The sequence below is a fragment of the Drosophila simulans genome, chromosome 2L (genome assembly GCF_016746395.2).
Source record: "Drosophila simulans strain w501 chromosome 2L, Prin_Dsim_3.1, whole genome shotgun sequence".
Lineage (NCBI taxonomy): Eukaryota > Metazoa > Arthropoda > Insecta > Diptera > Drosophilidae > Drosophila > Drosophila simulans.
Genome location: NC_052520.2, coordinates 10,357,708 through 10,383,698, shown reverse-complemented (window position 1 = coordinate 10,383,698; position 25,991 = coordinate 10,357,708). Strand labels below are relative to the sequence as shown.

The window sequence follows — 25,991 nt, the reverse complement described above, 5'->3', positions numbered from 1 at the left end:
CACACACGCACACACCAACCCCTGTTTATTCAGGATGAGCCCTATAGCTTTTTAGCCATATAGCCATATAGCCCCATAGCCAGTGGCCATTAAATGTTGCCTCAAATGACGGGCAAGCCTTTTCTTTGTTGTTCGCTTTCGTGACCAACCGCGTTTCAAGGAGACCTCCACTATACTCCACTCCACTCCATATACCCGTAGTCCATGGCGTCTGGATCTGAATGGAATGGCCCGTGCGAAAGTGGGTGAGTTTCGGAAAACAAAAGTCACGCAGTCAAACACGCAATTCGCGGAGCCTTAGCCCAAATTTGATCAAACATAATGCCTTCTGTATTTTGGCCAGTGCTAATTGGAAAGAATTATTAAAACTAATGCAACTATCTTGGTGTTTCAATGGTCTTTGCCAATCTAAGGATCAACATGAGTTCCGTTGATTTGGCTTAATGTATTGCCTACTTTTTGGCGCTCAAAAAACATATAACCAAAGTTACAAGGATAAAGTTGCTTAGATACAAAGATTCGTTTTTTAATGTTATGATAACAACTTGTACGTTATGAATTTCACTTTTGGTGAATCAGATCTTTTTAACTTTTGTTTCGCATCATCAGCAGCTTCAACATTCTTTTGTTAATTTTTACTGTGTCAATCGGAAAAGGCAAACGCATTGTTTTCAGAATATACATACATGTTGGTATGTCATTTTTGAGAAATTCTTTCGAATGATTATTTGGTGCAAGTTGTAACTGATATTCGAAGGTTGTGGCTGCAACACCAGAAGCATTCCGGAAAAGTGTAATTGTGGGTGTGCCGGAGGACACTTACCATTTGTTTAGAGGAATTGTGTCAAATGGGCCCTGTGGCTTTGCACATCAGTGAGTTGATAGAAAAATTCAAGAGCAACTTATCCGAAGTCCTATAGAATTAAACTGACCACTTACACATTTTTTTTAAGAAGTTCTTTACAAAATTAAAAAATAATATAAATGCTAAATTTCGTATGTCATAAAACCATTGCGATTGCTGATTGCTGGCCTAATTTGTAAAAACCTTTTTATTTTCCAAAAATGCTAATAGAGTCATGTTGGAATGTGTTGCAAGCAGGCAATCGCATGTTGCATGTTGCAGTTCCATATCGAGTGCAACCACAACCAAGTCGCCCGACTTTTTATTTGAACGCGAAAAGTGAATTTTAGATTATCAAATGCCTTAAACCACAAAACTTAATCAAATTAATGATTAATTCAATTGTTTTGGCAACAAATAAATACTTTACCTAAGTAGGGTTAATTGGTGCACTTCGAAATAGACATTCTAAAAACGCGCGTAATTACTCGACAAATTATTTGATTTTGGCAATTTAGTTATTTATTTATACATTTTTGTGTGTTGGCAAGACTAGTTTTCTAATTATAAAAGTTCCATAAACTTGATTTTAAATTATTTTAGGATTTATTTACTAGAAATACTGCTAGAAAAATAACTACAATTCATGTAATATATTAACCACTTACAACTTACCCTTGATCGAACAAGTTATAAACCCAACACTTTACAGTGGACAAAAAATGCATTTAATGTAACAAAACTGTCTAACATTAATATACTTTTTATATTATATTATTTTCAATTATAACATTCTAAAATAAACATTTAAGCTCTTAAATATTATAAATATTGACTTTAGTTTTTAAATTTGTATTACAACGCTTAAACACCTGATCCTACCAAACATTTTAAAATTAAAAAAATCCTGTTTTCCCCACTGTGCAGCGGGAAATTCACCACGACGGCGAACGGCAACCCAAGTTTGTTATGTTTGCGCCAAGTTTTCTGGTTTCATTCGGTGTTTTGGATTCGGCCAGACTAGAAGTAGATGCTGCCGCGTGAATGCCATCGTCGGTCAGGTATTAAAACGTGACACTTCTAATTCGCGTGTGATTCCCCCGAGTTTGCAGTCAATTTGGTGCTCAGAAAACATTCAAAATGCGTTGTTTACTTTGTGAAAAAATCTAATATGAAACTCAAATCGATGTGCCAGTTATATTATTTTTAAAAGCATAATTAATGCGAAAAGCCTGCAAAGATAGTACACTAAAATGCGAAAAGGAGACATGTTTTATTTCGACATAACTCGAACAACATAATAGCTATATGTTGTGAATGATCAAAGGCGCCGACATTTTGGCCAAAGAATACAAATTTTCATAATACAAACGATAATTTTCCATAACCAATAATATTATGACACATTTTATTGGATTTTAGTGGCTGAAACTATGGAACTTTGAGTGAAATGATTCGAATAATTGGGCATCTGTTAAAATTCATTGCTATATAAACCGATTATTATGCGCTTATTAATAGGAAAGCGAAAAATTAAAAAAACATTCTCCATCGGGGCACAAAACGGTCCATTAAAATTATTGTGTTGTGCTCTATGAAATTCTATGAGCCATTTTAGTTTTGAATTTTTCTTACCAACAGTTTAGAAATGAATTTACCTTCTGCTGGCGCAGATATACAAATTTTCTTATAAATATAGAAGTAGCTCTCACTAAAAATGTTGTTCTTGCTTTTAAGCCCATGATCTATTGTCATCCTGGTGATTTCGAGATCTGGGGACTTACACATGAAACGTTCACACGCGCGCATATATAGGATGATTTTATTTCAAAAACAAAAAAAAAAAGATTCTTTCTTCCCATTGTCTACACATAATATAGTTATGCAAGAATTTTGTTTGAGAAATGTACTAAAATCACTCGAGAAGATACACAATTGTGGCTGATAAAATGGAACTAAGACAAAAGACGACTGATGACAAAAATGAGTGTGGCTATATCTCTATGTCTCTATGTACATACATTCCTGCGTCTTAAGGCACCGAAAATCTCGAATAATTCTTTGAAATTCTGGTATCTTGTCGATACAGCCCGAGTGGACCTAGTAATATACAAAAACTTAATTTAGCACAAGCTGCTAGCGCAAATGAAAATGTTTACACGTGCGCATTTGTGCCATTTGTCTCAGTAGGTGGTGAGGTATATATGCACGCTATATATACGTATGTATATATATATACCTGATTCTAAACATTCTAAATCGTGAGCCGATATCCTAATGCCTGGTCTCGCATACGTATTATTCCATCCATTACACATCCAAACAGACCAATATATAGGAGGCACCCATACGCATTTCTTCTTGCCAGAATTCTGACAGACGCATGTACGGTTCCGAATGTAGGTTTATACGTATTCTAGAGGATATATTAGACTTTGTCTCGTGCAATTAGAGTAGCCAAGTAGCAGATGGCCCCCGCGTGTCTTCCAAATGTATTCTCAAAGTTTCCATTATCGTTTTGTATTTAGCAAAAACTCTTATTCGAATAGAAATTCTTTGATCCCATAATGCTCTTGTGTATATATGGGCAATGAAAATATTATTGTTAAAAACATATTATCGCGCACACGATATACAAAGTTAATGCAGTGCAAAAGCTAATCAACATATTGTTCCGACTTTTTTGTGTGTGTGCGATGGACTATTTTTTAACGCCAATCCGCTAATAGAAACCACAAATTAACGCATTTCGTGGAGCCTAATATGCCAGCTTTGGTATAGGTGTTCATAAACACTATAAAAAATAAATAAGTCGTTTGTTTAGGTTTTTAATTCGCATTATACAAGCCCGAAAATCGCTTCGACTTTTCAAATAAAACAGTCGAAACAGCATATGTACGGCCAAGACAATTTGTAAACACGTACACAAAACGATTTGTAATTGACTTTAAGAGCCATATTGCTATCGCAATCAAAGTAAACAACAGATGATCGTATAACTCGGGAATGTATCCGTGAAGTTTTCTATCCGCAACGATATTAATGTCATTTTCGATCAACGAAAAAAAAACCCATCCAATCTGCAGTTTCCTCTCAGTGAAGTGAACAATTGCCCAGGAGCGTGTCAACAATGCAGAATTCTCCGGCTCCATGTGCCTGGTACTTGCCCTGGTCCCTGGCCGCCCAGCAGCAGCACCAGCAGAAGATGCTGCAGATGCAGTCGCCGTTTCTGGACAAGATGGGCGCCACGACGGTGGGCGGCATCTTCGCTGGCCAGCCGCAGATGCAGCAACAATTGTCGCCCAATACGGCAGCAGCACCGCCGGCGAACTATCAGCAGCCCGCTTTGCATCCAAGCGCCGCACCGGGAGCACCACACTTCCACATGGGATCCCCGTACAGCCATCTGGCACCGCAGCTCCTCAACGCCGGACAGCTGAACCAGAACGCACTGATGCACTCCGCCATGTTCTCCTCCCTGCCACTTGGTGCCTACTATGCACCCGCCGCCGGCGCAGGTCACTCGGCCTTTGGTGGCGTTCCCCTGACCACGGCTGCCCAGCAATCCCTACTGGCCGCCACCGGAGGAGCACCTGCTGGCCATTTGGCCAACCAGCAGACGGCGGCCCAGGTGCCCGTCCAGGTGCCCGTGCAAATGGCCCAGCGGACAGCTCCGGCCGCCTGCTCCATGGTCCAGCCACTTAACTGCCTGCCACACCAGGAACTGAATCACCTGTCGTCCATCAATCTCAACCTGCTGCGCAGTCCGGCGCCTCCGCTCCCAGCCATCCAGGTCTTGCCAAGTGCCGAGGTGCCGATTAATAAGAAGGTGAGCTGCAGTTTGCTTAGTACTTGTAATGATAGGCACTATTCGTACTTGAGCGAAGGCTAGTACTTAAATTACGTTTACGTAGACAAATACACTGAGGGAAAATAATAAAAAATAAGTAAATCTAGAAAAATATACGATAGATATCAAAACTTTTATCTTAATGATGGAAATATTTCCTGTGAAGGTTGTAGCAGTTTCATTGCCACTTTTGTTTTCTTGATCGTTCAATTGGTATATTGAATACTTCATTTTATAATATATACATGTTTCTTAGTTCACAACAAGATATATAAATCTTTTTAATGGATAAAACAGTTGATGGATCACTGCTTAGCTGCTTTTGTTTAATCAAGACATAAACACAAAAAGTTCTTCAGTTCCCCATGTAACTATAAATGATTAGTTATGCAAATAAATAGAAACACAAATCACTTGGCCAATTAATTCTTTGCTTACACAAAACATGGCAATGATTTACACTTTCACAAAATAATGTAAACTAAGTACACTCGATTTCCTTTCTATAATCCACAATTAAATCGTAATCCCGCAAGTGAGCAAATAAAAACCTAACCACCACTAATTGGTCTTCCAAGCGTTGATGTTGCCCCATAACGAGGTGTTGCACAATTCGAGCCGACAGCGATGTCAAAATTAATAACAAATTATTTCACATTTGAAAGCATGTGTGTGTATGTTATTTAACAATAAAATCTTCTCGATCCGTTTTTTTTTTTATTTTTTGTTTTAAGTGCCAGAGCTCAGTTGCGTTTTTCGGCATGAACATCGAGCTCTTGTGGCTCCAAGATTTTCCGCTTGGCTAAAGCCGCCTTATAATATACCTACTTACCAGCTATTTGCAGTGGCTATCTTTTGAAACCCGATGATTTCATAAGCCAAGTGGTGAGCGGGCAGCCGAATGAGCTGGTCAAGGTTATAGTTGGCCTATAGCCTTACTCCAAACATATAAGTATATGTAGCTACTAGTAGAGTAGCTCCCAGATGTGCGATGTTTTCCATTGTTTAATGCACATGGGCTGTTTACACAGCGCAGTGTCTATAACTTTACACTTGCCGGCGAATGACCATGAAAATCAAGTTAGTTGCATCTGCGAGATAGCTCACGCTTATAGATACTTGCATGCGGGGAGTATCTGATGGATGCAGCTGGTTCGAGGGGCTAAAGTATCTGGCCAGTGATTGATTGCAACAAAGGCTGCCCAGTTAGCTGTCTAAAATCTATTGATAGACTAATTGAAATGATTCATAATAATGCATCTGAGATAAACCCTTGAAAATTCCACACCTAAGCCACTGTAAGCGGATGCACAATGCATATATATGTACATATATTAAGTTGACATATATAGTATAGAATTTCCGAGTTTGATCTTGGTTTTGGATTCACAGCCGCCAAGAACTGGAAAATCGCATCATTTGTGGCTAAGTAGGCAAGCAGCGCCGTTATGGAAAAACTTGAGTAGGATGTCATTGGACCATTCCTGCAGCCTGATCGTTTGGATTCTTACACTTGTCCGGCTCTAAATGCATTCGTCAACAAGTTGCCTTGTGCGGCATAAGCCCACTTACTGGAATCTAGTTTACTCAATCAAAACTGGCTTAAGTTTATACAGTTAAGCCCGATACAAATCACTTGGGCAATTTAATTGCTAACACTGCTACGCCATCGCAATTCTCAGAATGGCTGCAAAGTTGCTCACTTTAAACTATGAAAGTTCAATAAACTTAATAGATAGCATATTTTATTTATTTTGAATTTTCAAATATTAAACGTTTTTCCACTGTGCCAATGTCATTTTCGTTTTTCAGAAAACCTAAACCATTTTCATTGTCACATGCTCACATTGTCCAAGTTTCCATTTCTCCTTCGAAGCTCTAGCATTCAGATCTAGTTATCTTAAGCCTATTATATCATTATCATTATTTTATATTCAATGACGTAGTTTAGCCGTATGAAAAATGTTTTGTTTACAAGAGCCAGCGTATGGGTATGAATATACTTTTCCATGCGTAGATCAAATACGTAATCTCTTTTAAAATTGATGTTTAAAAAGAATTTGGAGCAGAACTAACACCGTATGATGAGTGCTCTTGAAAATAGATAATTAATATATAGCCATGGGTGGGTGGTGGTCACGTGTAGTGCTGGTCTTTTAGTTTTCACCATTCAGTTTTCCGCTTTTCCAGACATTCGCCGATCCGTTCGCACCTTGCGCAACACATTGGCGGTATTGGTGGTGTGCAGGCGATAAAAGCGTGCCGCCCGCGATTCGTACTTCGCCCCCGCACCCACATCCCCAGATTCTCCATGAACAGCCTTGGGGTGGGCGGACTCATAAATATGTTCCGGGTGCCAGAATGAGACACTATATTTTCCAAGCGGCCGGCATATCGCCGGCCACTCACTTGTATATCAAAGATACAAATGCTTTTTTTTCCACAATTTCCCGACAGAGAAAATACCTCGGAAATGCATTGGCTGTTCCATGTGGCACAAATTTAGAATATGATATAATGTAACTAAAAACTATTTCCGTGGCAGTTCCGGAGAAACCAATATGCTCCGTGCCAGCGGAGGAATCAGGTATAATTGAATATGCATTATGCGGCTATCTCTGTATGTGCATGTGCTCATGCATATATATGCAAATGTGTGCTCATATATAAATATATATATATATATATACTACATACTTATAGAATATCTATATACAGCAGCGATAATCAGCTACACTCAGAAAAATTGAGCACGAAAGAAACCGAGATCGATTGTCAATCAAACCGAGATCGATTATTTTCAGGAGAGGAAAAAACTTATTGATTTAGAGATGAGAATCTGTTTTTAAATATTCAATAAATATTTTCAGACGGCAGCATTATCGGGTTAAAGAGAGACATATAAGAGAGACAAATGAGAGAGACAAATGAGATAAAATAAAAGACAAAGAGACAAATATATGACCAAGTCATTTGCAATCTGAGAATGATTCGATCTCGATCTGAGTATGTTGAGCTTGATACGATCTCAGCTAGATTTTGAGATCGAAATGTTTTTTTTTCTCTGAGTGTAGTGATCGTCTGTGGATGTGAGGGTGCCATGTGGGTTGGGATGGAATGGCATGGGATCCGCCGTGCGCCAAGATCGCTGGCAACAGGTCGCCGCTGTTGAATGATTCAATTAATTGATCATCTTCGTTTATACTCAGCTCCCATGGATGAGTGGACGTGGAAGGCGGCGTGTAGGAGGAGGTCTTCATTCATTTTTGTGTTCAATGGATATCAACACCGGTAATTGGCCAACACGAACGCGAAACGCATATCATTCGATTTCGGGATAGTCAGATTTCTTCGAGTTTCTTGTTAAAAAAAAGGGGGAAAAACATATATTTCGACTTTGAGCGGTGCCAAGAGCATGTGGGTTTCGGATGTTATTAGTTGATGTGTTTTAAAATTCTTGTGTCAATCAGAACTGATTTATTTTTAGTGGAGGACATGCACTAATGTAGCGTAACAAATATTTACTGCCCGCTTGTTTGTACATCAATTTGTGGGGTTGCCTTGTTTAAACGCTAACTCGTTGCCAGCAGGTGTTTACTGCTGAAATTAAACAAAAATAAACAATTATCTGCTAGTCGCATCTTAAGTTGATCAAAACTGGCAATTACATACATGGCGCGAGATACTGAATCTTACGGATACAAGTCGTTTGTTACCCACTTTATTTTAACCGGAATTCCAGATGAGTTGTTGCAACAAGACGATGTTTAAACTGAAGAAATAGTTTTCGAAGCCATAAATTAAACATTTCATTTTGCCCTACTCTACATCCGGCAATAAATTAGAAATTCTATCTGAAACGTTCAATATTTCTTTAGGTTTCTAAAAACAAAGAAGAGCTGTGTTTCTATTGCAATCGAAATCGAATCAAATCAAAATTTTGACATATTATGATTCCGAGATATAAAAGTCTCAATAGGAATTATGGGTAAATAATGATATCATAAACACGCCCCAAAAAATAAATACTTGCAGTTAGCTTTTACCATCGTTTTGGGTTTATTTTGGGTTAGTACAGCAGCGCTACTATATGTTCGGCTGTTCATAATGATCTAAATTTAAAACGTATTCATATATAGTTCGAGTGTATCTTCTGTGCATTGTTCTGGGTTGAGACTGCTTTTCTCAAATATGCACGGTGTACACGGTCATGCATATGTGTATCCACGCGTTTTAGACCCATTGTAACTGCGGGGATTTCGCCGAGTATCTCAACCCGCACGGCCGGACGGCATTTCATCCTCTGCCTAATGGTATCTATGCCCATGGTATCCCCCGTGGTCGTGGCTGTGGTCCGTGGCTCTCCCGCGCGACTTTTTGGGCATGCAACATGTTTCCATCACCCGTTGGGCGCACTGCCAACGAAAGCAACGAGCAGCGGAATGCCATAATGGAGTAATGCGACTAGCGGATACCGGGCACTTGAAACTAATATACCCTCTTGTGGGGGCTATTAAAGGGGGCAGAAGCTGATCAATGACTTTCTATCTGTGCTTTTTAGATTGCTATGTTCAATGCATATGTTCAGGCATCAAGTACCTTTGGATACTACTTAAGAAATAATATATTAAAGGGTATACGTGAAGTTTAAGTACGATTTTCGATAATATTTCTATGCTATTACTTGGCTTTGTTTAAATTCTTGTAAGGCTGTAAGCATATTACATCTTTATAGTATATAGTAGAAGGTCGCTTTAACTTCCAAATTTCAATTACATCCATTTCAAATTGTCCAATATGCTCCGCTTACCTTCGAATACCGTGCATAAAAGACAAACGTCAGCCAATAGTAGCTCTATGAAGGCACCAGACATATAAGCGTCGAAGCCAAGTACATATCCCAAACTGTTTATAAATATATATATGTGTTCCTAGAACAATATTTAGGTATCTGTACGAACTTACGTAATATAAAGCATAATGTAACATTAGACTTGCCCGCCAAGAGCATCTCACTTTGACCCAAAATGGAATGGGTCTACCAAAGATTAATGGAGGGGAAATAAACAAAGTAATGCCCATTGAATTGGAGGAGAAGGTGAAAATAGATTTGGGTAATATTGAAGTTGATATTGTGGATTATCTAAAGCTGCTATATGAGCATCTTAATCAGAGTGTGTTAGTTACATATCTATAAATTCTTAATTATTTATTACAGACTACTTCTCCAAGGGACGCTGAGAATCTTAAGATCAAGGTTCCAGAAAAGCGGAAAACAGACGATAATGATCAGATAAAAGAGCTAAAGAAGGTGAGTAACATTCAATGATAGGTCCTATATAATTATATAAATATATATAATAATTATATTTTAGGCTAAATTGGAGACAAAAGCGTTGAAGGCTAAGAGGCCGGGATTCACGGATGAAAGATACCAGGAAACATCCTACTATATGGAAAATGGTAAGCCATTCGGCACATCACAAAAGAATTATTGTTGAGAATGCATTTATAAATAGGTCTACGCAAGGTGTATCCGTACTACTTCACATTCACAACATTTACAAAAGGTCGCTGGGTGGGCGAAAAGATATTGGATATATTCTCGCGGGAATTTCGGGCACATCCCGCCGAGGAATATGAACGTTGTATCCAAACTGGCACACTGACAGTCAACTTTGAGAAGGTACCCATTGATTATCGGCTGAAACATAACGATCTTCTCGCCAATATAGTTCACAGGTATGATATTCATATTTTACTTACATATATTTCAAAACTTACATAATGTGTTCTTTGTAATTTCTCTATCCGTCCATTCTAAATGTGTTTTTCACCAAAAAAAGCAAAGTAACGCTATAAATGATATACATTGTCTCAACTGTTCCAAAATCATCAATACCAATAAATAATCCATAGTTAATAAAAGCCCAATGACTCAAAAAACTTGTTTTTGATTTTTTGAATTTCTAACATTATAAATAATTTTACTTCATTTGTAAAAGATACTTACAATTTATTACTTAACCATGCTAAGTAAGTCAAATGCAAGACTTTTTTCTATTTTACTATACCATTAGAAATGAATAAAAAGTAATATAAACTTTTTACAGCCATAACCATATATTTAAAAAGCCTTTCAAGATACAGCCCATTAAAACAGACTTCAGTGAGCCAATGAATGAGTCTCGTAAAAGTTGCCCATCCGTTTAGCGTATCTTAATAATCTTACCGATCTCTAGTGATATAGCCGACGGAGATGATATATCGAACTAACCCCAGTTTCATGGCTATCTTTACAGACACGAAGTTCCCGTGACTTGTCAACCAATTAAAATTGTGCATATGGATGAGGACATTGTAGTTGTAAATAAGCCAGCATCGATACCTGTAAGTGGCTTAAACGACCGCCATGTTACACATTTAATACAGAAATAGTTAACTACTTCGACTTTAGGCTGTATTTGAATGCTATCACTGTCAGCCAAACCTACTTCCTGCACATCTATATACGCCGATTTTATGGTTTAGCTATTATATGATATATCTAAGCATTCCTTGTGCCTCCACTCTTACAGGTGCATCCGTGTGGACGTTATAGGCACAACACCGTAGTCTTCATTCTGGCCAAGGAGTTCAATCTCAAGAATCTACGCACAATTCATCGACTAGATCGATTGACCTCGGGACTCCTACTCTTTGGACGCAGTCCCAAGAAGGCGCGCCAAATGGAGCAGCAGATTCGCAACAGGCAGGTGGAGAAGGAGTACATCTGCAGGGTGGAGGGCGTTTTTCCAGAGTGAGTAATCATTCCAACTTCAAACATTCTTTAGCTAACATTTGTTCGATTCTCAGTGGCATTGTGGAGTGCAAGGAGCCCATTGAAGTAGTTAGCTACAAGATTGGCGTGTGCAAAGTATCGCCCAAGGGCAAGGATTGCACGACGACCTTCCAGAAGCTATCCCAAAATGGCACCACCAGTGTGGTGCTCTGCAAACCACTCACTGGCCGAATGCATCAGATTAGAGTGCACTTGCAATACTTAGGTGAGATTATCTTAAATAAAGCATTTGCAATACAACTTACTAAATGAAAATGTCATATTTTCCGTAGGTTATCCCATTCTGAACGATCCACTGTACAATCACGAAGTCTTCGGTCCGCTTAAAGGACGATCCGGAGATATCGGTGGAAAGTCGGATGAAGAGCTTATACGAGATCTCATAAACATACACAATGCGGAGAACTGGCTGGGCATAGATTGCGACTCGGATATATCCATGTTCAAGAGCACCAAGGATGAGGCAGATCGGGAAAGTCTCAGCAGTGAGCACACTTCCGGTGGGTTAACCCATATGGTATCTTATGATGCAGTGTATCTAATATCTTATGTCATCTTTCAGTTGTTCATCACAGCGATGATGATGGATGCGCCAATTCCCGGGAAACTACACCACCTTGCAATGAGCCACAGCAGCCGGAAAATAGTGTTAAACTTTTAGAAACCACAAATGCAGTCAAGGAGTATCAAGTTGCGGCACAGAAGTCTTCCACGGAAATCTGCCCAGCTCCAGCACTGGATGCAGTGGAGAGTCCACTGAGCGGAGGTGGATGCAATGCGGGCAAGGTGACAGTAGATGAGCATTGCTACGAGTGCAAAGTGCACTACCGTGATCCAAAGTCAAAGGACCTTATAATGTATCTGCACGCATGGAAGTACAAGGTAATTGATTATAATTCAGATGTGAAGTATAAACATTAATAATTTAATAACTATATATTTTTTAGGGCCCTGGATGGGAGTATGAAACGGAGTTACCGAACTGGGCCCGCAACGATTGGGACCACTTAGACTCGGCATGAGTATACAATAGTGCATATGTTAGCAACCAAACAGACCAAAATCAAACAAAATTCTATATATCATACATGAAAGATGTGCCTTTAAGATTGGATAGCATGCGTGCGCTTTTGTTAATGCGTTATACGATAATATGTGAAAGGCAATATATTATTATACTGTAATCGGAATAGACAACTTTATAGAAATTAGTTTATATGAATGTAAAGCAAAATCATATACGGAAAAGTGAATATAAATAAAATTTTACAAATGTTTCTTAGAAAATGTGCCGCTTTGAACTCAAGGAATTCAAAACTGCTCTTTGGATGGTAAGTGCTTAAACATTAAAGTCCCTGAAAAGCCAACGAATGAGAAAACTAGACGCAATTAAATCTAGAATAAGTACAAATGGTACAAAACGACTTGCCCCTTTTGCAATGAAAGTTTTCAACTTTTTTCATTAAAATGCGCTTTTGCATTCTACTACTTCGTACTCCTTCAAAAGTAATAGATGCATTTTTTATTAAAGAGGGTAAACATACAAGCGCACTTGCACCCTTATATGTGCTAACTGGACTTTCGTTACCCCTTGTGCCACGAAAGTTATTAAACAGTCCGTACACCACACATGTATATTTAAGTAAGTTCGTGCCCCTGGCTAAAAATTAAAATTGGGGTAAGCTTTATTAAATATGAATGCATGATTAATATTAAGTCATCCGCAACGTCTGTTTTTCCAGTTCTCATTGTAGTGTAATAAAAAGGGGTAGCATATAGTTCATTATTCATGTACTATATCCTGGGGTTGCTCTAGTTTAAGGAATTGAAATATAAATACATCTTTTCTGCCCGCAATTTTAAACGTTTGTCCCTAAGACAACTTAAAACACATAAATCAAGTCGCATCGCCTGCGGACAAAGGACTTTTGTTCCTTGAAACTTACATTGTTGGTCATTCTAATTTATAATCCAAATGTATTGTTATACTATGTAGTAAGTATCTAAAGAAACAAATTCAAGAAAGCTTCAGCAGCAGCAGATTCACAAATTACAGGACATTCTGTAGTATAGATACTACAAATAATGAATGCTTAAGAAAACATCCCTAGTTTATATTACTCATTAAATTTTATTAAGCATATACTTTCGTTGCTTTAGAGTAAAAAGTATTTTACGCTGGTGTTAGGTATACAATGAATGTTCTGATTTCCATTGGGCTCAGCTCGATAATGTATTCCTGATTGCTACTATCTGCCTTGAAGGAGTTGTAAGGACCCTCAGTCGACTTGGAGCTGCGACCCTCGTCCTTTTTGTCCTGACGCGAGTCTGTTTCGCGCTTAATGCGGTTGCTCTCGGCACCCAGTTGTCCAGCTGGCAAAGCTTCGTCGGCGTACTTAACACCCAACATGGGCTTCTCGGCACTTAGTAGATGAACGGATTCGGCGGGTTGCGAAAATGTGGCATACGTGTTGAACGCGGCTTCTTCAGGATCCGGCGCAAACTGGAGTCGTCGACTTTCATCCAGCCAGGCATTGCCATCCAGAGTCGTTTCGCGGATGCCCTCGACATCGAAGGCACTCAGCACGTTCTTGACATTGAACTGCACGGGCTGGGAGTAGGATGCATCCTCGCCGTTCTCCATGATGTGCTCGAAGCGCACCAGGAGCTGGTTTTCGTGCCAGGGTTCCACGGTGAGCAGGTGCACGGGTTTCGGCAGAACCAATGAAATTCCACTGAACTGCAAAATTTAAATACAAATAACATCAATTCATTTTATAAGTATGCCAGCCACTTACGATATTAGTGAAAGCTGTCTGCCATTCATCGGCACTGTAATCCTCCATATTGCTGAAGAACTTCCATGTGGGCAGCAGTTTCTCCAGCTGGGTTAGCCTCTCGATTCCCTTGAGTGAAACACCTTCACGATCCGTCGACTTGCCGAAGAACAGATGGTGCTTGCCTCGGGCAATCAGTCCATCGCCAAACTCGGTTTCATTCAAGGCCTCGCCCACTCCGAATGCATCGTCCTTCAACAGACGACGGTGAACCATCAGTTCCAAGGATCCGTCCTTCAAGGAGCTGCCACCCTGGGCTCTGTCCGTTAGGATGGCCATGCGGGCTGTGTCGTCCTCCAGATCTATTTTAGTCGTAATGGGATAGTAATTGCCGGCAACGGCTTCGTTGATTTTCACACTCCACGTATCGCGATGGTTGATTTTCCTCTTGATCATCTCGCGACCTGTAAGAAGTAATTTGTCATGAAAATCTGATCTTGAGTCATTTGATTTTCCTAGGACTTACCATTTGAATCGGTGCGGAAAATGCCATCCGAAGCGATGTCAGAGTTGAAGCGAGTAATCACCTCCTTGCCAATGCCATCATCAATGGGAATCGGTCCAACCAGCCACTCGAACTCAGCGAATGAGTCCTTGTTGTAAACACGCACCACCTGGCTAATCCAATCGTTGAACTTCTGATGCACCTCCTGAACCAGATCACCCTTGTAGACTTGAATTTCGACTTGGTCGGTGGCAAAGTGAATCTTGTTCTCGTTGGGTCGGAAAATATAGGCACCAGATGATCGGTTCAGGAACTCCGCGTTGTTTCCAACAGCACCCTCGTAGAACAGGAACTCCTGACTGACCAATCTGGTTAGGCCATCAGCAGTGACTTCAGAAAGGAAACCATTGGTGTCGAAACCAAGCTTAATGTGCTAGAAACATAAGAATATATAAATCAATATAAATGATATATAATATAAGTGATAATCGGATAACTTACACTATTTCCAATCACTGTAACGCTGGAAGTTCTCTTCGGCAAAGCCTTTGTTCTAGTATTATCCTCGGTACTATCCAGTTTTTCAACATAATATGTACGGTATCCCAAAGGTGGAATATTGGTAGCTAGGAAAACAATTTCGTATTTGGCTGTGGAATTTCTGTGCTTAATGTCGATCAGCACTTGGGGAATCGGAACAGCTTGGCTTTCCAGAGTAACACCTGAAAATAATGATAAACTGTTAATACTGAATCTCTTCCAGCTTTTACTATGCAACATACCCTTGTTATCGATGATCCTATAGTTGGAATATGGCACAGGAATCCTCACATACTCATCGACCGTGTGAGCCAGTGGATTGTAGAGGGTTAGGGCAAATCTATCGTTCCCCTCGGACACGGGACACGAAGTGATGTTCAGTAGGGCACAGGTTTTGAACTCGAACACATATTTGGCCGACTTATCCTTGACATTATCCTTCGATTGCACCGTCAATTGATTCAAGGCATTCCGAGTGGTAGCTCCACAAGCCCTGAAAGCAACACTCATCCGCTTGGCATAGTCCAGAGCCACCTTTTCCTTCTCTGTTCCAGTTATGGCATCGTGATGCTGCATTATTCCGAGCGTTTCCCTCATGAAGGTCAAGTGGGGATCAAATTCTTCGGGTTTCTTGGGTGCCAGGGCACTCAACTGCTTGCAGACCTGCAGGAAGTGATTGCCATCCCGTTCGAAACGCTTCAAGGTGGGTCGCGATGTGAAATATCCCGTCCAGTAGGCATGTGGATCGGAGGCATATGGGAAGAAGTCGTCGCTCTTGGTTGGCCAGGTGATACCGGCATCGTGCAGGGATTTCAGATAGCACGATGGAGTGGAGTACAGAAGGTTTATGTTCGAACCATTTGCCTGGCGTTCATTGCCATATCTATGGGTCGATAAAAACGGGAACTATATAGTACAGACCATGCCCCTTCTCATAGCTAAACTCTGTCAAGGAAAGCCCCTACTTACTTAATCAGTTTGTCCAGATTTTTGTACCACATATCAGCGTTCTGGTAGTGGAAATCCTCACCCATGGTCAGAATCACGTTGGGAGTGCGATAGTGTTCGGCCATTTTCGTTACGTAAGCCAGGAATGTATCCACCTGTTTTTTTTTTCACACACATGGCATTCAAATTTAACTGGGTTTTTTGATGGTAACGGACGGCACAGTGTTGGACAGAACAATTTGGAATTTGAAGGGGCTTTCTTTAACAGTTAGCTGCGCAAGGACATAACATTATGCAATTACCGTATCAACTTGTCGAGGTTCTTATAGTAGACTTGAGCAGCCTGGTATGTGAAATCACCGCCCATTGTGACAATGATATTGTTGGTGCGGTAGTATTGCGATTGGGTCTTGGCGAAATCCAAAAACGTATCGATCTAATAATGATGGGAATGGGATACACAAATGAAAGACATAACAGAAGCTCAACCAATGCCAGAGTAAAACATAAAATAGACCACATATGGTATCGGTTCTTACGCGCTCTTTAACATTATTGTCGGGACTGTGTTTGCCATCGATAATGGGTGCATCACTGCATAGGATATCGAAGCAGAAGCCATCTGGCGCCTGGTAGTTGTTGTAGAGGGCGCCACTGAACAAATCCGCTTCCTCTCCTGAAATATAGCAAGTAGATTTGGTAAAAGGTCTTACAATGTGCGTGAGTTAAGTACCCAAATTGGCTGATCCATGCCAGATCATCTCAGCATTTTTGGTCATCAGACGCTCGTCCTTATCCTGGTAATCCAGTCTACCGAAGAACATGCCATCGAAACCCATTTGCGCGAACATGGATGCCATTTCCCGGGAGTGACCAAAGGGATCTATTTGCCATCCAACACGCGGACGACCGCACTCACCGAAGGTGTCATTCAAAAGTCTGCATTTGAAAAACTCATTTAATAGTAAATACAAAAATTTATCAATGCATTCAGACATACCTCAATCCCCAGGAGAACTGATCGATCACACTCTGGTAATGGGTGGTGGCCTCGTCATTCATGCTCCAGGCGCCGCCAATGAATTCGAGTCTTCCCTGCTCCACCAGCATCTTCACTGCATCCTGAACCTTGGGCTTCTGCTCCTTCCACCACTTGAAGAAGAAGGCAGATTCCACATAGATGAATCGCTTCTCGGGATCCCTGAGCAGAGCCTCCACCACCGAATCGATTATGTACTGGACTCCAGCCTTTTGGATCCTGGTCTCGCTGCCATAGTAGTATTGGTCAACGGTCTTCAGCCATCCCACGTCGTCATGGGTGTGGGCCACCAGGTGCACGTTCAGCATGTTGGGTTTGGTTGGATGGCAGCTCTGAAAAATCAAAATTGGAAGTATTAATATATATTTTTTTCTGATATATTTAATCCTCTTTCTCTAGCCATTCAGAATTTCTAAATAAGCTTATATTAATTACAATAAATATATTACAATTTAATTAATTCTAAATAAAATTTAGTGAGTGGAGTGTATCGGCACTTAAGTGTTGAGTTTTTTCAATTTTTCTCCTTTTCCTGGTGCGCTTATCAGTGCAAAATCGAAAAACTTATTGCTTTTTATTTTTTACCATTTGCATGAAACAATATATACTCTATTCACAAATAAAAGCTGAGATTACCGGCAAAATGTATATACCCCATGTGTATATATTGTATACCAGTAATCAGTTCCATTCTTACTTTAAACATGTAGAAGGTGTTTTCTGTGCAACATGTTGCATGCCCCACCATTTCTCTGCCTTTTTCTAAGAATGGTTAAAGTAACCTACCTGATAGCCGCACTGGGATGCCTTTGGTTGAATACTCCGCAAATCGGCATCGTGAATCAGGCAGCCGAGGGCGCAAAAGAACACCAGCCACACCGAAGTCTTCGCAGACATTGCAGTTTTTTTATTTTATTTATTTACGTTTGTGCAGTTTACATTCAACTCTTGATTTTTCACTTTCTCAGTACTGCACAATATATATACACATACACACACAGCTACACAGAGGTTGCGGGAATAACCGACTTATTGAGGAAGTTCCAACCGAGCCAAACGATCGCATCGGCCTCTCAATGCGGACTGCTCAAACTGAGATCGGAAACTCAGCTCGAGACCTAACTTGAGAATGATTCTCTCTATACGAACACAGAGAAAGTGAACAAGTATGAGCAAGTACATACGTATATGTGTGTACTTAGGATCGTTTGTAGGTATGTATGTATGTGCGGTAATTCGCCGGGTAGAAATACTGATAGGCTTATAAGAAGTATGTACATGCGCGCTCTTAAGTATTCCTTTAAAGATTGCTAAACTGGCTTTAGATTGATCCATTTAATCGTTTTCACACCATAAATTGCTCAAGTACTTAATTGGTTTCTGAAAACCGATCGCAACACAAGTGGTGCATTCATGATAACCACTAATCCACGGTTACTATCAATAACTCAAAAAAGGGTCTGAGTGGTGCACTTCAGAAACAGGAGGTAATAACCTCGTGTTAAATAGTGCTGAACTACAGTTGCCCAGTAACTGCGATAAAACTATAAACTATAAAACTATAATTTCGCAGTAAGGTGCGTTTATTAAGGTGAGTTCAAAAGGTCGTTCGAATATGTAAATGCTAACCATATGAAAGCTAATTGATAGAATGCTGATAATCCCAATTATCAGTAAAATATATGGGAAAATTCCTATATCATATCTAGAAACATCGCAAATCGTAGTAATATTGAAAGATGGATTTCCTTATAAGTTTTACGATTTGATATAGTTTACAACTAAGAAATTTCATTCAATAACTAAACAGTACAAAAAAGCTCTTAAGTTCATTAAGTAAATTATACCTAGATCTACATTTATATTTGCAAATATCTGCCAAGTATTTAAATACTAATGATCGGAAGTCTACGCCGAAAGTTTTGTAAATAAATCCCATTAGTTTATAACATTAGGCAGCGGATATATTGACCTCCAAAATTTTTGTTCACCTAAATCAATGGCAGTTTTTACAACAGAAAAAGTACGAATGAATGTTTGAAAATATTAAGTTGTGTTCTAGAACATTTTACTTTGGAAACTATCGGATGTAGGGGTTTTTCTACACAATCCGCACATTATTGAAAAATAAGGTATTAGTTCCAATATATATGAATACAGTATCCTTAAAGATAATCATATCACCACTATAATTGGTATTAACGACTACCTATGTATGTACATACATACATAGTATGTACCACTTGATTGAGTACAAATTCATAAAGCTTCCATTCGTAATCTGAATAATTAATTACTTGAAACGATTGCAGTGTTGATAAGAATTATAATGCAAAATACAGAAGTCGTTGACTACAAATTAAACATAAACAAATGCGAATAAGTATGTTTATTTTGAAAACTCAGTTGATAAGCGGCAAACCTAAAGTTCATTCCTATACATAATCATTATTTTTAGCGAATGTGAATGAAGGTTTACACTGGCATAAGTACAAACAAACCAATAATAACGAGTATTTTCCCAACTATCTGGGGTGTAAATGTTTATCGCCGTTGCTCCTAAATGGATTTTAATTTCATAATCCCACTCAAGTTAATAATGCGATCGCAGTACAAGGTTTATCGCCTCAAGTGCCACATTGCTGGGGTCTAAGGAGTTGCCTCACTTCTCGTTTCATTTTATTCGACTCAACGCTACCGATAAGACCAATCCCCGAGGAGCTCTGCGTTCACCGAAATGGAATACTTGGGTGGCACACTCGCATTTATCGCACTGTTTCTACTGAACACAGCGATATGCGAGACAACCTGTGGATTCGAGGTAACCCATTCGGAAGTATATACATATTTGTTGGGCCATGTATCTTCAAGTATACCCTCTAATTGTAGGCATGTCCCGCACCGAAACTCAACATGATCAATGTGCACTTGGTGCCGCATTCGCACGACGACGTTGGATGGCTAAAGACAGTGGATCAGTATTATTATGGTAGTCAGAACAAGATACAGCACGCTGGAGTCCAGTACATTTTGGACACCGTGGTGGAGGAGCTCCTCAAGGATTCGTCGAGGCGCTTCATCCAGGTGGAAACGTTTTTCTTCGCAAAATGGTATTCGGAGCAAAACGAAACGGTCCAAAGGGCGGTGAAGAAGTTGGTGGCCCAGGGACGTTTGGAATTCGCGGGTGGAGCTTGGAGCATGAACGATGAGGCCACCGTTCACTACCAAAGTGTTATAGATCAGTTCAATCTGGGTTTAAGGTAGGTTAACTTCCATTAGAGGATAAGATATATGTTCATTATTGCTTCTATTGCAGATATCTTAAGGATACTTTTGGCGAGTGTGGACGCCCCACAGTTGGTTGGCAAATCGATCCATTTGGTCATTCCCGGGAAATGGCCTCCATGTTCGCACAAATGGCATTTAATGGTGAATTTTTCGCACGCATGGACTACGTTGATAAGAAGCAACGTATGCTGGATCTGGAAATGGAGATGATTTGGCAGTCGAGCGAGTTTCTAAAGAACTCGAATATATTCACTGGCATGCTCTACAATCACTATGCAGCTCCTCCGGGATTCTGTTTCGATATCAATTGCGAGGATGCACCAATTATCGATGGCGATAGCTATGATAATAACGTGGATGCGAGGGTCAGTGAGTTTATAGACTATGTGAAGAACATGGCCAAGTCATATCGATCCACTCACATCATGGTGCCCATGGGAGATGATTTTCAGTACGAAGATGCGGCAGTTAACTTCAAGAATATGGACAAACTTATCAAGTGAGTACGGCAACAAATTGGCATGCAAAACAGGAAGTTGTATTCAACATTACTATCTTTCTTATCGATGGCTTTGCTATAATACTTATCAGGTACGTCAACGATCGCCAATCGACGGGATCCCAAGTCAACGTATTTTACTCCACACCCTCGTGTTATCTTTATGAATTGCACCAATTGAAGCAAACTTGGCCAAACAAAACGGAGGACTTCTTTCCGTATTCCAGCGATTCGCACTCCTACTGGACAGGATACTTCACCTCACGACCCACCCAAAAGCGTTTCCACAGGGATGGCAATCACTTCTTTCAAACTGTTAAACAGCTGAGTGTGTTGGCCAATTTGAGTGGCACCCAGCACTCCGAAGATCTGGATAATCTCAGTCAGGCAATGGGCATAATGCAGCATCATGATGCTGTTACGGGTACCGAAAAACAGGCGGTGGCCAGCGACTACGATCGCATGTTGTTCAAGGCCATCGTTGGAGCTGAAAACAGTGCTCGGGATGCCCTACGATCTTTGACCAATCTGACCTCCGGGGAGTTCAAGAGTTGCCTGGAACTGAACATAAGTGTTTGTACCTTCACCCAGGATACTGCCAACAATGTGATTGTGACCCTTGTTAATCCTTTGGCTCATTCTTCAACCCAATATGTGCGTGTTCCGGCGAAGAACGAAAACTACATAGTCACCGATGAGAAAGGTATGTACTCTATATCCATTCGGAATAAGAACTTATCTTTCTAAATCTTAAAATAGGTCGTGAAGTGTTTTCGGAAGTGATTCCCGTTCCTTGGCAAGTTTTGGCGCTGGAACATCGATCTAATGATACCCAGCACGAGTTGGTTTTTAAAGCCAGTGTTGATAAAATAGCAAACTTTTTGATTCGCGTGCTACCAACACCGAAAAATATTGCAGAAGATCAAGTCTATTTTCCCGCAGAGAGAAGCCAGGATGAGTTAACAGTAGAGACTTCGGTAAGAATATAGCTTGATCTTATTAAATATAAACCATTAACTTTAACTATCACATTTCAGCTGGTAAAACTGACCTTTGATACCACAACGGGTGGCTTGAAAACTGTGGAAATGAACGGGCTTACGGAAAATATTCAGCAGACCTTTGGGATATACAAGGGTTATCGCGGCAATAATGGTGAATCGAAAAACCGATCATCCGGCGCTTACGTTTTCCGTCCATCTGGCGATATTGAAATAGTAAACAACAAGGTGGAGCTATCATTCTATAATGGCACCAAGGTTAAGGAAGTCCATCAGCATGTCAACGAATGGATCTCACAGGTAATCCGGATCTATGAGGACGTGAATCGTGTTGAATTTGAATGGCTAGTCGGGCCGATTCCAACGGATGATGATGTTGGCAAGGAGATAATCACACGGTTTTCCAGCAATATATCCTCAAAGGGCAAGTTCTACACCGACTCAAATGGTCGGGAAATCCTGGAGCGAGAGAGAAATCAGCGGGAGCACTTCACTCCGGATATGTCGGAGGCCATAAGTGGAAACTATTACCCGGTGACTGGGCAAATTTCGCTGCAAGATGACGAAAAGCGAATCACCCTGCTGAATGATAGAGCCCAGGGAGGATCCAGTCTGAAGGATGGCGAACTGGAGCTGATGCTCCATCGTCGTCTCCTGAACGATGATGCATTTGGAGTGGGTGAAGCTCTAAATGAGATACAATATGGAACTGGTTTGATTGCAAGAGGAAAGATCTACCTAATCCTCGATGCTGTTGCTGGAAAACCAAATCAAAGATTGCTGCAACACCAGTTGGATCAACACTTCTGGAAGTTCTTTAGCAAGTCCAATGGCGTCGCCTCTGTAAACAAGAACATGATGATTCCCGACTTTTTCGGTATTCCCAAATCCGTCGAATTGCTTTCCTTGGAACCCTATTCAAAGGACCAAATATTAATACGAATGGAGAACTTCAATACGGAAGGAAACGTAGTTAGCTTCAACATTTACCCACTTTTTGAGTCGCTAAGTGGATATCAGATTTGGGAAACCACTCTGGATGGCAATATGCTGTTGGAGGACGTAAAGAGATTCAAATTTGCCCAAGATGGCACCGGTACCATTCCTTCCTCCGTTGAATATTACCATGCTCCTCACAATCCCTTGACGGCCAATTCAACGATGGACGCCTCCGGATTCGTGGTTACACTGGTTCCCATGCAGATTCGCACATTTATAATCCAACAAAAGTATATTCCATCATGAATCAATAAAGATATATAACGACTTTGCAAAAATATAAGCTTATGAATTTTTTAAGTTATTTTAAAGCTTAGCAATAGTTCCACTGCACTTTTATTTAGTATACTATCCATACATGCAAACACAAACTTTTTATATTGATTAAACAAATCGAGAATTCTATATAAAAGTGTTCTATATAAAGTGTAATTTCTTTAAACGAATTGTTTAGCAAAATGTAATTTGTTTCTTTCTGCCCAGCCGTTTATTTGAAGTAGTGTAAGTATAATAAACAACTAACATTCCAAATGGCAGAGTGGCGCAAGTGCAAAATGTAATAGTTTTAAATAAATAATGAACTTAGCTGCTGCTTAATAGCAAAAAGCCATTTCCGAGCTTAGTCACGCTAAAGAATTTATGGCTTTTCAAGAGGCAAAATTGGTATAAAATTTCTGGTCTAGAAAGTTATTGTTTTGTCGCCTAAGAACTGGATACTCATACTCAATAACAAATAGGAATCTATAGAATTTTAACATTATGGTTGACAAGAACTCGAAGTACAGGAAGGGTTCAAAAATTGTAATAAATTACTTTGTCTTGTATTTCAACAATTGTTGCATACATGGATTTCGCTACCTCACGGATTCAATGCTTATACTGTTCGAGAAGTAAGTTTTAAATTAAACTTAAACTTATTATAAGTGATTAAAATAAGTTAGCATTTCCAGATTCCTGTGGCTAATTCTACTGGTTGCATCGATATATTTTTGCATAATTGTCTGCTTGTCATCGATAGATCGTTACTACACCAAAAGCACACATATCGGAATCGAAGTATTGCTAAATTTCCACTAACTAAAATGAAACAATAATATATTGTTTTTAATATAGCGAAACTATATATTTTGGAATACAACCTTGCCGAGTGTTACAGTTTGTCCAGTGGATCGACTTAATATCACATATTTCGCTGATTTTTGTCGGTAAATAACTAAATGCAATAATTTTACTCATATTATCAACAATGCATTTCAAGTACCAATGGCATCAAGGGACCGCAAAGAGATATTTTATGGGATTTTCTCGAGAACTTGGCCAATTCGACGTACATAAACTTTCAGAATATTCCCCAGAACGAGCAGATCGATCAGATAATTGAGGATATAGGTCTGAAACCGGAACACTATACCGAGTTAATTTACAATCTAACCTACGATAGAACATATGAACCAAATTTCAATGAACGCATTCGCTGTATGGATGGTGCGATGTTTATTCATGTCCGCCAGGTTTTTGAATTCAAATTTAGGGTCTGAAACTTTGGATTTACATTTATTTCCGACAGGTTCTTACTGAGTGGGGTTTGTGCTACCTGGGCAATTCTAAGCTAACCGAAGAATATAGTTCGCGGTATTTTATTTTTGGAAAGTATCCGGAGTACAATAAGTATGAGTACGAAAATATACGACTTCCATATCAGGTGGGTTCCTTCTTTCAAAAGGATACGCAATACGCCTTACTGGGCTTCAAGGGTCCTGCTATAATTGTGAGTTAAACTAGTTATTAATTAAGCAGTTTATTGAGTGCTAAACATTTCAAAGGCCTTTGCACATTCAGCATTTGAGGTGATGAAAGTGGATTCCAATTCCGATTATGCCTACGATGGTGTTTTGTATGATCTGAGCACCGAAGAGATTACTGCCGAGGATAATCTAGAGCAGTTAGTTCAAAGTTTATTTTATAAGTTAAAATAAATCTATAAAATAATACACTAATTCCCAGAGATACCACGGTGGCCATGAGAAGATGCCGTTTTCCCCACGAATCCAATTTAACCCACTTTCCCTTCTACACTCGAAATATTTGTCAGCAAGAATGCAGGATCAATCTGGCATATAAAATTTGCAAATGTATCCCACATTTTTATCCCAATCGCAGTAAGTTTAAAAACATACTTTTTTTAAATATGAAAATTTTAACTCCTTCATTTAGTTGCAAATCCCAAGCCAGTGTGCGATTATAAAACTTTAAGATCGTGCTTTCCCCAACATGCAAGTAAGTGCAAAATAAATAAAAAGAACAACTCTTAAATAAAATAATGTTTTTTGTGTATAAAATATGTTCACCTATTATAGGTTTTTTTCTAAAGTTGTACGAGGAAAATGGCAACCACGAGAATCCAGCTACTTGTTACTGCGAACAAAACTGCCATGATTCAGTAGTTACAATGAAGTCCATGAATGTAGGTCTCACATTAAGCCATATTTAATAAATAAATAAAAAAAACTTTAAAATATGTAATAAATTATATTCCAATCATTTTTTAGCCCATGTCCGGAGCAAAACAATTACTAGGAGGAATTGGAAGCGCTGTATCCGTAAAAACTTGGCCACAAAGTCGACTAAGACGACAAGTTATATTCTCACTGACCGATCTTTTGGGTAACTAATTACATAATTTAAAACTTTCTTTATTTTTTAATTAATTCCATTGTTAGTTTCGATTGGCGGAACAGCCGGACTTTTCCTGGGATTTAGTGTTCTGGGCCTTGTTGAAGTTATATATTTCTTTACAATTAGAATAGTCTTTCAAATATTGGGTTATACGCTCTAAAAATAGGCTAATTATATGTTTAAA

At 39.6% G+C, this 25,991-nt stretch overlaps 4 protein-coding genes across 6 annotated transcripts; 3 read left to right on the top strand and 1 right to left on the bottom strand.

Moving 5' to 3' along the window:
* Window positions 1-1,821: 1,821 nt before the first annotated feature.
* Window positions 1,822-12,822, top strand: LOC6731835 (RNA pseudouridylate synthase domain-containing protein 2). Of its 2 annotated transcripts, XM_016178477.3 has the most exons (11): window positions 1,822-1,905; window positions 3,931-4,673; window positions 9,913-10,005; window positions 10,070-10,157; window positions 10,214-10,436; window positions 10,997-11,084; window positions 11,273-11,493; window positions 11,550-11,740; window positions 11,808-12,035; window positions 12,098-12,417; window positions 12,483-12,822. In XM_016178477.3, the coding sequence occupies exons 2-11, from the start codon at window positions 3,975-3,977 to the stop codon at window positions 12,555-12,557; spliced, it is 2,226 nt and encodes a 741-aa protein (XP_016024517.1). In that variant the 5' UTR covers window positions 1,822-1,905; window positions 3,931-3,974; the 3' UTR covers window positions 12,558-12,822. The 2 variants fall into 2 exon arrangements, with proteins under 2 accessions (XP_016024517.1, XP_044779837.1); XM_044923902.1 differs by lacking the exons at window positions 1,822-1,905; window positions 10,997-11,084; window positions 11,550-11,740; ... (1 more) ...; window positions 12,098-12,417; window positions 12,483-12,822 and having other exon boundaries at window positions 11,273-11,447.
* An 824-nt stretch (window positions 12,823-13,646) lies between these two features.
* On the bottom strand, window positions 13,647-18,425 carry LOC6731834 (lysosomal alpha-mannosidase). 2 transcript variants are annotated; one of them, XM_016179939.3, is made up of 10 exons: window positions 18,131-18,425; window positions 17,306-17,676; window positions 17,039-17,244; window positions 16,845-16,981; window positions 16,327-16,460; window positions 15,600-16,240; window positions 15,319-15,539; window positions 14,839-15,250; window positions 14,334-14,776; window positions 13,647-14,275 (listed from the first exon to the last, which is right to left on the bottom strand). In XM_016179939.3, exons 1-10 carry the CDS (start codon window positions 18,239-18,241, stop codon window positions 13,709-13,711), a joined length of 3,243 nt encoding a protein of 1,080 aa, XP_016024516.1. In that variant the 5' UTR covers window positions 18,242-18,425; the 3' UTR covers window positions 13,647-13,708. The 2 variants fall into 2 exon arrangements, with proteins under 2 accessions (XP_016024516.1, XP_002078969.1); XM_002078933.4 differs by lacking the exon at window positions 16,327-16,460 and adding an exon at window positions 16,608-16,741 and having other exon boundaries at window positions 18,131-18,424.
* A 107-nt stretch (window positions 18,426-18,532) lies between these two features.
* LOC6731833 (lysosomal alpha-mannosidase) lies at window positions 18,533-23,536 on the top strand. The gene is made up of 7 exons (XM_002078932.4): window positions 18,533-18,935; window positions 19,938-20,165; window positions 20,234-20,604; window positions 20,661-21,131; window positions 21,224-21,834; window positions 21,891-22,108; window positions 22,169-23,536. The coding sequence occupies exons 2-7, from the start codon at window positions 20,082-20,084 to the stop codon at window positions 23,375-23,377; spliced, it is 2,964 nt and encodes a 987-aa protein (XP_002078968.2). The 5' UTR covers window positions 18,533-18,935; window positions 19,938-20,081; the 3' UTR covers window positions 23,378-23,536.
* Window positions 23,537-23,831: 295 nt separating this feature from the next.
* LOC6731832 (sodium channel protein Nach) lies at window positions 23,832-25,978 on the top strand. The gene is made up of 11 exons (XM_002078931.4): window positions 23,832-24,021; window positions 24,082-24,187; window positions 24,245-24,336; window positions 24,390-24,642; window positions 24,699-24,899; window positions 24,955-25,073; window positions 25,136-25,290; window positions 25,346-25,408; window positions 25,489-25,595; window positions 25,681-25,795; window positions 25,852-25,978. Exons 1-11 carry the CDS (start codon window positions 23,891-23,893, stop codon window positions 25,965-25,967), a joined length of 1,458 nt encoding a protein of 485 aa, XP_002078967.1. The 5' UTR covers window positions 23,832-23,890; the 3' UTR covers window positions 25,968-25,978.
* Window positions 25,979-25,991: the final 13 nt, after the last annotated feature.